The following is a 10,088-nucleotide window of genomic DNA, read 5'->3' as shown; positions in this document are numbered from 1 at the left end:
GACATTCATAGTAAAAAAACTAATTATATTGGAAACTGAAAACGTTCCTAAATAGTTCAAAACAAATCAAAATATTTTGAACATTTTATCATGTATAGAAAATGGAAATATAAACAGCCAGTAAAATTTTATGTATCTACGGTCATTTGTTTTAAAGTTGCACCAAAAACCAAAATCAATTTTCTCGAAAACAGATTTTGTGTAAAAATTCCCGTTTTTCCTTAATTTTTCTTTTGTTTTTCACGGCACTTTTGAAAACTATTGGAAATTTCAAATTTTGACCTCCCGAATGCACTAACTAGATTCACTTTCCCATTAAACAAGATACTGTTGAAGAAAATCGAAGCAGTTTTACTACCCCAAACCGTGATGACAGACACAAAAATAAAAAAAAAATAAAAAAAACACACATCATTGTAAAATCAATACATTTATCGTTCCACTCAGAATCTAAAATAAAGATTTATTAAAAATTATATTTTTTAGTTTGTGCAATAAATAGCAACCACAAAAACAACCTTTAGTAGGATGATTTTAAGCTAGCATTGTGAACATAACATTTGGGTATACTGTTGACAAATCACTTAGATTAAATAAAAATGTCTTGTTTTCTCAATATTTTAAATAAATAGTATTTAGAATTTTCAATATTTTTTTTTTTTTTATATACTTTTTATATAGGTTATAGTTATGTACTGATGCTAGTTTTTTTACCACCTCATAAAAAATGTATAGCTTTGTCATCGTGTTAACCATCAGTCAGCAGTCTTAAATCTAAAAACTCAAAATGTACAATGTACCATCTATATTTTTCTCAATATCTTACATCTAGACGCAAATCTAATACTTGAAATATTCAAAGAAAACACATCCTTAAAAAAATACTTCTCAGTTAAAGTGTTGAATTGTATCTTATTATTTTATCATGTTAGTATACTGTTGGCTTATTGTCATTGTATGTGTCAATATATTATCATTAAAATAAATTTAAAATAAAATAAGTTATTCATTTTTACAATAAAAATATATCATTAAAACAATTTGAACTGTTTGACAATGGTCATCAAGAAATGAAAATGAAAAAATCTTTATAATTTAAGATATATTCATATTTCAATTTTCAATTTTTTTTTTGCGATTATTTGAATGTTAATTAGGAAATATTAATTGTTAAATGATCTACAATTAATTAAAAACAATATACTATTATTATTATTTTAGTTTTGCTGCAATATATAAAACATATCTAGGTGGTAGAGCTATACATTTTATATGACATTATGGCACATTGGTAGAGAGACGACTGATAACAAACAAGTATATATCTATTTAATACTTAAAAGTTAGACATAGCCAAATGTAATCACAAATTATATTTTGAATCAGTTTATTGAAATTGAAATTGAAATTAAATTAAAATATGTATTTTATAGTAAAAAATCATTTTCATAAAAAGAATAAAATTAAGTCAGTTATAAAGATATTGTAAAATATAAAAATGTTACATTGTCACTACATTTTTAAATCAATAATTAACCTAGGTATATAAGTTTATTATAAAATTTTAATTTTAATAATATTGGAGGCTCTATAAATTATATAATTTAATATATAAAATATAAGTTTTATAAAATTTAAGTGTACAGTATTAATAAAATCTGATAGCTCAACCGTGTTGTCAATAATTTCCGTATTGATTGTAACCATGAGGCCTTGGACCACCCTGTTAAATTCAAAAGTAAAATTAATTATCAATATATAAATGTATAAAACTTAATTTCAAGACACTTACTCTCTGGGTAGTATGGTTATACGGTTGATAACGACTATTTTGTGATCCTCTAATTGGACCCACATTTCCATTAAAAGATTGCCTAGGCCTAAAATATGATTATATTAAATTGTTAGTAACAATAAAAAGAAATTATCAACTTACTGAGAATTATTGGCTTGATAACCAGTCGAATAATATCCTGGTCTATCATTTCTGCGCATAGATTGTTGATCAGATGTATGTTGAGTTCCATAATTTGGATATGCATTGTTGTCTGATCTATAAGAGTTATTTTGTTGACGACCATAATTTCCTCGGTTTTGATCATTTTGTGGAAATTGGTTTTGATTTGCATGCCAATTACTGCTCGGACGCCTAGAACTAGGGTAGTCATTTTGCCGGCCATTGTTTCTATAACCTTAAAAAAAACAGTAATAACAAGATCCATACATTTAACATAGTATAATAATTCAATTGTATAATAAACAGTAGTAATTACTTTGTGGTGGAGGAACAGAACCATAATTACTTGAATTTCTAGGTGCACTACTTGCATTTCTGGGTGAATAATGCCTAAAAATAAAAATATTCTTAATATTTATAAAAAAAAATATTAATATCCATACATACGATAGTGTTCTATGACCTGCAGTTGCAAGCCTTACACGTTGATTTGAATGGGTCATACCAATCATAGGCCTCCAAGATCGCGATTGTTCATCAGACAAATGCTTTGGTTTCAATACCCTTGGAGGTTCTCTACACATAAAAAATATTTTTATATAAAAAATATACTTTATTTCTAGTAAAGGAAAATTATACTTACATAACACCTTGAAGACGAATAGCTTCAAATATATAATTATCTCCATAGCTAGGATCTTCAAATTTCACACTAAAAAAAGTTTTATAAGAAAATATTTTATATCCCTCAGGAAAATAACATTTGAAACATACCATATAACTTGATTTGATCTTACAACATTTAATCCCATAACTGGAGATGGAAGTGATCTAAAAATATTTATAATCTGTAATTAAATATTTTCAACAACAGTAAATAAATAGCTAAGATTTTTTATTACCCTCCAATTTTTACACAGTCATCAGCCAACATAATTTTCCCTTCCATACCATCAATAAGTACAGATGTTAAGTTTTCATAGTTATCTTTGTTTAGGTATAACTCTTTAAGCAATTCGTACTTGGAATTATCTTGTTGAATATACAAACGATCCATGCCTTTCACATTTCGTCGTCCTATTTGTTAATATTTTAAATTAGAATTGAAAATATAAAATACCACACAACTTTTAAATTAAAATTACAACCACATTAAAAGTTGATTAAGACTAGGAAAAAGTGCATTTTTGGTAGCTTGTTTTGAATTCCCCAAAAATATACTTTCAACACACTTAAGTAGTTAAGTCACATAAAGCCCATCCATTCAAAGTCATTAACATCATAGTTTAATTTTTAATAATATTTTTTTTTATTTATTTTGTGAAATTTAAAACATGTAAAAGTGCTCTTCTTAAATTGTTATAAGACTTATGTGATTGAAAATTATTAGTTAAGATGTTGACCTACTTGTAATGTACATTTTCATTGTTTTTAAATTATTAATGACATTTCGCAACATACTTATCACACTTGAATTACTAATGAACTATAAACACTGCAAATAATTAATCTTGTTTTTTCGTTGATAATGATGTGAGCGGTTCTACTTTAAACTAAAAATAATGGAAATAATTGATCTTGTCTTTTTAGATGAATTGGGTTAAGCCCAATTATATAGCCACTGGGACTTCTGATAATCATCAAAATTACACTTTACAAATTAAGCATTATAACACTTAAAACAGAGCCAAACTTATTACACGTATTTATATTATAAACTTAAACATTGTTAAGTGTACATCGAGGTGTACATACTTTCTTCAGAAGTCAAAAGATCATAGTATGGTTCCAAAGCTTTATGTAGTCTTGCTTCCTCGACAAATGGCAATAGTGCTACACCTTGCCAAGCAAACTTTTTGCCATTTAAATCAATTTTGAAGTCAACTGGATAAAAATCAATTATTGGTGATTCCTATGAATTAAATAATTCAAGTATAAAAATGTATATTTATATTAACACCCAGAATTGTTATAAAAATAATTTACTGGATCACTCATCAAAATAGCCCAAGGTTGAGGTACATGATTGCTACTAGCTGCAGGGAAAACACTCATGAGTTGTTCTAATGGACGAAACTGTAAACAAAATTGAAAATATTAGTCATTAATTAATGAAATGTTAAAACAATTATAAAAAACATACTGGTACGGTTCCTTTTTCAAATTTGGTTGATACTGCAGATATATTAAGAAAGTCAGATGCAAATGGTGCATAATGATAAGGGAAATACCATTTCCAAGAAGGACAACCTTGATAATAATACTGAAGAACCCAACAAAGACCACGCACATACTCTAAAGCCACTTGATGTCGGAAACCACTGTTTGTCCTGTCTACATCAAATTTAGATTCATAGTAACGTTCCTTAAAACCATCTTCCCACAAACGAACTTCATCAGGTGTTTCTTTTTCTTCGTCCGATGATTCATTATCATCTCTTTTACGTTTCACTCCTTGATTATTTTCATTACCCTATTAATAAAAAATAATTAAATTTACAAACATGTTAAAATATTTTACGATCAATAGACTTTGAAGACTAACTACACTCTGTCTCCTCATTTCATCAACAGTTTGTCTTGGATTAGATATTGAAAATGCTGTATTTGGTGCCTATAATAAAATACATTTTCATATTTAGTTAATTTATTAATCGAAAAAAACTAGGTATAAGTAATAAAATGTAATAATTACTGATGGTGCATATTGACCACCCAGCACAAAATTGGGAGCACTTTTTGAACGCATTAATTTATCTTGTTTTTCACGTCGTTTTTTCAATTTATTTCTATCAGCAAACATTTTCTCTGTTTGTTGCCTTTTTTTAAATATTTCATCTTCAGCCATACCCAAATCAGACATTATTAATTGTACTCTATCCAAATTTACATCACCGCTCGCAGTCAAGAATCCCTGAAAGGAAAAATAATTTATGCATTTAAATATTAATCACATAAGAATAAAATAATATTAAATTTAATTATAAAACAATTACCCCAGTTTTGTACACAGTTTTTTTATACAAAGACACAAGACGATCAATTGCATTTTCTCTAATTTCTAATGATGGCAAGTGAGGCAAAAAGTCATTACCAACAAAAAAACACATAAACACCCAATCATCCAGAGCTCGCTCAAATTCATATTTAAATGGTAAGTTGGGCATTTCCAATTCCCGTTCTAAATATTCACGTAACACATTCAAGCGTACAAATATGAACTGAACATCAGCTGAAAATTCAATAGTTGATCCATCATTGAATGCTTCCCTTTCTAAACCTTGACAGTCCTTAATTTCGTGTCCTAAAAATATAAATAAAATTATAATACCCTACAATATTATTAAAAACTACTAATACTAATTTTTTTATATGTCAGTCCACATTCATACTCACAAAGAGTGAAGTACGGAAATAAATGTATCACCATACCTCACAGCTTGTGACTAATATTACATATTTTTAGTAATAATTGTTATAGAGTATGGACAATTATGATACTCTGATTTCAGCCATGTAATCACAATCAATAAAGTAGACAGAGACAAAAGTGAATTAAAATTATTGATGATATAGTATGTTAAAATTATTACCCATTTGACCACACATATCACAAGGCTTGGGTTGATTGGGTTTAAATTCTTCTCTAATTATAGTAAAATTTGGCTCATGGGTTGCAAGCCCCAACATGATAAGATCAGCATCAGCACCACAAAGAACATGTTGTGTATTTGGATCATGATTAGGTTGTGCTGAAAATTAAAGTTAATAGGTAAAACAAGTTAAACCTAAATGTATGATATTAAATATAACAATTTGATTTGTACCTCTTTGTTTTCTTACAAAATCCATTATTTTATGTTCACCTTCTCCTGGTACATTAGCATCAGACAATATAACTTTGATACCTTTCCATCCAGGGTCATTGTTTAACCGATCATGGACATAATAATGCAAACAAGCAGATAGTTTATCCATAAATGGTGTTCCCTATAATACCATTTTAATTTAGTTAATGATTTATTTTATACATTTTTAAAGTACTAATATTGTAAAATTATATTAATAAAAGACAACACACAATTAAAAAACAGTACAATAGTTGTTATGTTTACCTCATGTTACCATTATTTAAACAAAGTATGTAATTATATCAATTTTAAAAATGTAAAAAAAAGTTTATATGTTTTTTAGTTTAATAATTGTGTTATAAATTTTTATTATTATATCTAGTTTAGCAAAAATAATATTATGACATTAATAAATATTAAGAAATAACAAGTTAGATGTTACTGAATAATAATAAATCACTCTGTATTTATAAAACTTTAAAAAAAAAATATGTTAATTAATAACAATTAACTAATGGTGAAATTTAAAATAAGTAGGTCAGAATCTAGTCAATGTCAATTTTAAATAGTTTGGCAAATCCAGTTTAATTAAGAATCTTATGGATTCCACTTGTCTTAAAATGTATTAGTACGTATTTACTCAATTTTGTAATTAATATTAATATTTAACTAACAGGTGTAATGCAGTTGCTATCAAAATGCTCTCCTTTCTGCTTTTCTGGTGGTAATATGGCACCAGCTTCAATTAGATTCTTTCTCACACGTGCCAATTCTTCAGTTTTTTCTGTTGTCTCTTTAGATGCCCTAAAACGTCTTGATCTCTGTTGGTTCATTTTAGCTCTAGGAGCCTAAAAAATAATAATTTATATATATATATTACTTGTTGTGCCCTGTATAGATAATCAATATTAAACATAAAATAACTTACCACACCATCAATAGCCATATACAAAACTTTACGAGGCCTCACAATTCTAAATAGACGATCAATACATTCAAATATTGCTACCATCATTTCATCTTCGTCTTTTGGAGCCGGTCTTTAAACATTAAAGAATATAGTGTCAATGATTTATTAATTTGGATCACATTGTTAAATGTTTACTTGTTTTCTGGATGTGTACAAGGATGTATAATCCCATTCATGTCCAAATATAAATTGTCAAATTCAATACCATTTGGATTTGGCGAGGTTGAATCTATTGGAATTTGTTCTCCGTTTACATCTGTCGACTAAAAGGAAACAAATTACAAACATATATAGCCAGCACTCCAACAATAAAAAAATCATACTTTTTGCTCAATACAATTGACAATAACTGATGGATATTTTCTGGTCAACCATCTAAAAAATGCAGGAACACCCATGTTTGAGCTCTCTTGGTTGTTATTTAATTGTAATAACTGTTAAATGTAAATTAAATTTGGTATTCACTATTCAATGTGGATGTTGACAGTAATATGTTTATTCAGACTACAAAATTAAAATTTAATACGCTTATTAAACACTATGATAGCTGAGGTACGAGTGATCAATACATTTATGTTATGAATTATCTTGAAGGATTTTGTAATTAAATTGGATCACGAAATTTATATACTACGATGAGATGTTGTATAGCTAATGTTGTACTTTGAAATTCACATTTCGGGTTCCAGCTACAACACCAATATGTAGTCTTCACTGTACACTCTCCAAAGTGTCGATGTATTTAGTATTTACTATTTAGTATTTAGTATTAAATTTTAGTAAATTACAGCATGCTGTTTTTGTGTAGTGTATTGCTGTTATGGATAATGTGTCTTCGTGACTTCGTATTTTGTAAACAAACGTTGACAGTGCCGCCAACCGCTATCCGGTTCATTTTTGGTTCCCGCCACGGATATAGATACTATCTAGTATAGTATCTATATCCGTGGTTCCCACACATTGATATCACAAGTGATAATATCACGATATAAGTTTTTATATATCACGGTAGGGCACTATTATAAATGGAAATTGGGCCACTTCAGAATGATTAAGCTCTGCGATAGAAAGTTTTTCATCACATGTGAAGTAGTTAAATCTATTGTTTAAGGAGTTAGCAAAGGTTCTAAGATAGTTCTAAGAAAAAAATTTATAAACCTACCTACCTAATAAAAACTAAAAAGAATACCTAATGAACAAATATTTAACACCTGCAGTTGATAGTATGATACCAACAAAAAAAGCAAATAAGTATGGGTAATAGGTAACTGTCTTCTGCTGTCTAAAGACAGTGACACATAAACAGTTCAATTTGAATTCAATAATCATTGTATACGAAAAACGATTCTGAGCGATAGCCAATATTGTATGATGTTATTGTGATTAATGTAATTTATTTTGCTATTTAGCATTAGTACTACTAGTATTAGTGTTATACAATATAGGAACGATGAATGTATTGATTTTACAATGATGTGTGTTTTTTTTATTTTTTTTTTATTTTTGTGTCTGTCATCACGGTTTGGGGTAGTAAAACTGCTTCGATTTTCTTCAACAGTATCTTGTTTAATGGGAAAGTGAATCTAGTTGGTGCATTCGGGAGGTCAACATTTGAAATTTCCAATAGTTTTCAAAAGCGCCGTGAAAAACAAAAGAAAAATTAAGGAAAAACGGGAATTTTTACGCAAAATCTGTTTTCGAGAAAATTGATTTTGGTTTTTGGTATAACTTTAAAACGAATGACTGTAGATATATGAAATTTTCACTGGTTGTTTATATTTCCATTTTCTATACATGATACATTTTTCAAAATATTTTGATTTGTCTTGAGCTGTTTACGGACAATTTCAGTTTCCAATTTAATTAGTTTTTTTTTCTATGAATGTCAATAAAACTTTATTTGTTGAGTAAAAATACTTGAAAATTTAATACAAGGCTCCTATTTTATTTTTACAATGACATTTGAAAAATATTAAAAATCCTTAGTCACAGTTTTTTTTTATTAGCATTTAAAGTTCAAAAATTGACAAAATATGGAAAAATTACGAAAATTGCCTAATTATGTTCAGTTTATAATTAGTAATTTTTTTCTTTTTAGAACTAAGATTTTAAAATGTAATACAATATTCCTTATAGTACCTATAATCTACCTTTATCAAAAAAAAAAATGTCTATAAGAAACTCAAATTAAGTTTCTATGAGCGTTTGAAATTCATATTTTTACAACATTTGATATTTACTCGATTTCTTTCGTAACGATATCCTTATTTTGTTGTAATTAAAAAACAAATGACTGTAGAAACTTGAAAATTTCACTGAATGATTATACCTGTTAGCATTTTATATATACGATAACATTTTGAAAATAATTTGACTCTTTTTTAGCTGTTTACGGACATAGTAAGTTTTCAATTTTTTTAGTTTTTTTTTCTATAAATATCAATAAAGTTTTATCTATTGGGCCTAAAGTGTAAAAAATTAATACAAAGCTCCTGATACATTGTTACAATAGCAGTTGAAAAATATTAAAAATACATATAAGCACAATTATTTTTTATAAGCATTCGAAGTTGAAATTTTGACAAAATTTATCAAATTTAAAATTGAATAATTTTGTAGTTAAAAATTTATAAAATGTTCAATTTTTGTATCTAAGAATTTAAAATTTAAAACAAGATTCCACGTAAATATTTAATTCTGTTGCCAAAAATTCTAAGAAATACATAAGCACAGTTTATTTTTATAGTAATTTTAAGTTCAAATTTGGATGAAATTACGTATTAAAAAATCTGGAATAACTATTTTAGTTATTTTGTTGTGATTGTTGTGACTGTATAATATTATTTGTGGGTACTTGAAACTTCTAAAGTATACTATTATATATCTATGATAGTACCACGGTTTTTTGTTGATGTATAACGCGTTATAAGTACCTAATAGATATTATGATATGATTAATTTGGAATTTATTAAAGGTACCTATTATAGGTCAATTTTTTTTTAATACCATAGATAAGTATATATTATATGTCTAATACATAGACTGATATACCGTCTCCGCTCAGAATCGTTTTTCTTATACAGTGATATTATATCATTGAATTCAAATTTAATACTGTCCATTATACAGTGACCCACTTCTAACCTACTGTACAGCAGAGCGACATCCACTTACCCACCTTTTTTTAATTTATACTAACAACAACTTATGATTATAAAATTATATTTTGGAGTCCAAAGGCAAAAGTATTTTAAAGACGTTAAAAAAAATTACATCCTATGTCTGCAGATAATTGTTGATGATTGTTCA

General features: G+C 27.2%; 1 protein-coding gene across 1 annotated transcript; it reads right to left on the bottom strand.

Annotated features, from left to right (window-relative positions):
• Window positions 1-1,370: 1,370 nt before the first annotated feature.
• LOC100159621 (5'-3' exoribonuclease 2 homolog) lies at window positions 1,371-7,608 on the bottom strand. Its single transcript, XM_003240356.4, has 20 exons — window positions 7,102-7,608; window positions 6,914-7,041; window positions 6,737-6,848; window positions 6,483-6,656; window positions 5,785-5,947; window positions 5,551-5,709; window positions 4,954-5,261; window positions 4,653-4,871; window positions 4,503-4,571; window positions 4,101-4,430; window positions 3,944-4,033; window positions 3,713-3,869; window positions 2,860-3,034; window positions 2,732-2,788; window positions 2,601-2,669; window positions 2,405-2,533; window positions 2,274-2,347; window positions 1,937-2,192; window positions 1,793-1,880; window positions 1,371-1,723 (listed from the first exon to the last, which is right to left on the bottom strand). Exons 1-20 carry the CDS (start codon window positions 7,174-7,176, stop codon window positions 1,679-1,681), a joined length of 2,877 nt encoding a protein of 958 aa, XP_003240404.1. The 5' UTR covers window positions 7,177-7,608; the 3' UTR covers window positions 1,371-1,678.
• Between the last annotated feature and the right edge of the window lie 2,480 nt (window positions 7,609-10,088).

The sequence above is a fragment of the Acyrthosiphon pisum genome, chromosome A1, assembly GCF_005508785.2.
Source record: "Acyrthosiphon pisum isolate AL4f chromosome A1, pea_aphid_22Mar2018_4r6ur, whole genome shotgun sequence".
In the NCBI taxonomy this organism is placed as follows: Eukaryota; Metazoa; Arthropoda; class Insecta; order Hemiptera; family Aphididae; genus Acyrthosiphon; species Acyrthosiphon pisum.
This window is presented reverse-complemented; position numbering and strand designations above follow the sequence as displayed.

What these genes read in the sequence shown, in the direction of transcription:
- LOC100159621 (XM_003240356.4), bottom strand. Translation starts at nt 7,176, where the DNA reads ATGGGTGTTCCTGCATTTTTTAGATGGTTGACCAGAAAATATCCATCA. An exon ending in TTGAAAAAGGAACCGTACCA is followed by an intron (nt 4,034 to 4,100) that starts GTATGTTTTTTA and finishes TTTTGTTTACAG; the next exon opens with TTTCGTCCATTAGAACAACT. An exon ending in ATAACCATACTACCCAGAGA is followed by an intron (nt 1,724 to 1,792) that starts GTAAGTGTCTTG and finishes TGAATTTAACAG; the next exon opens with GGTGGTCCAAGGCCTCATGG.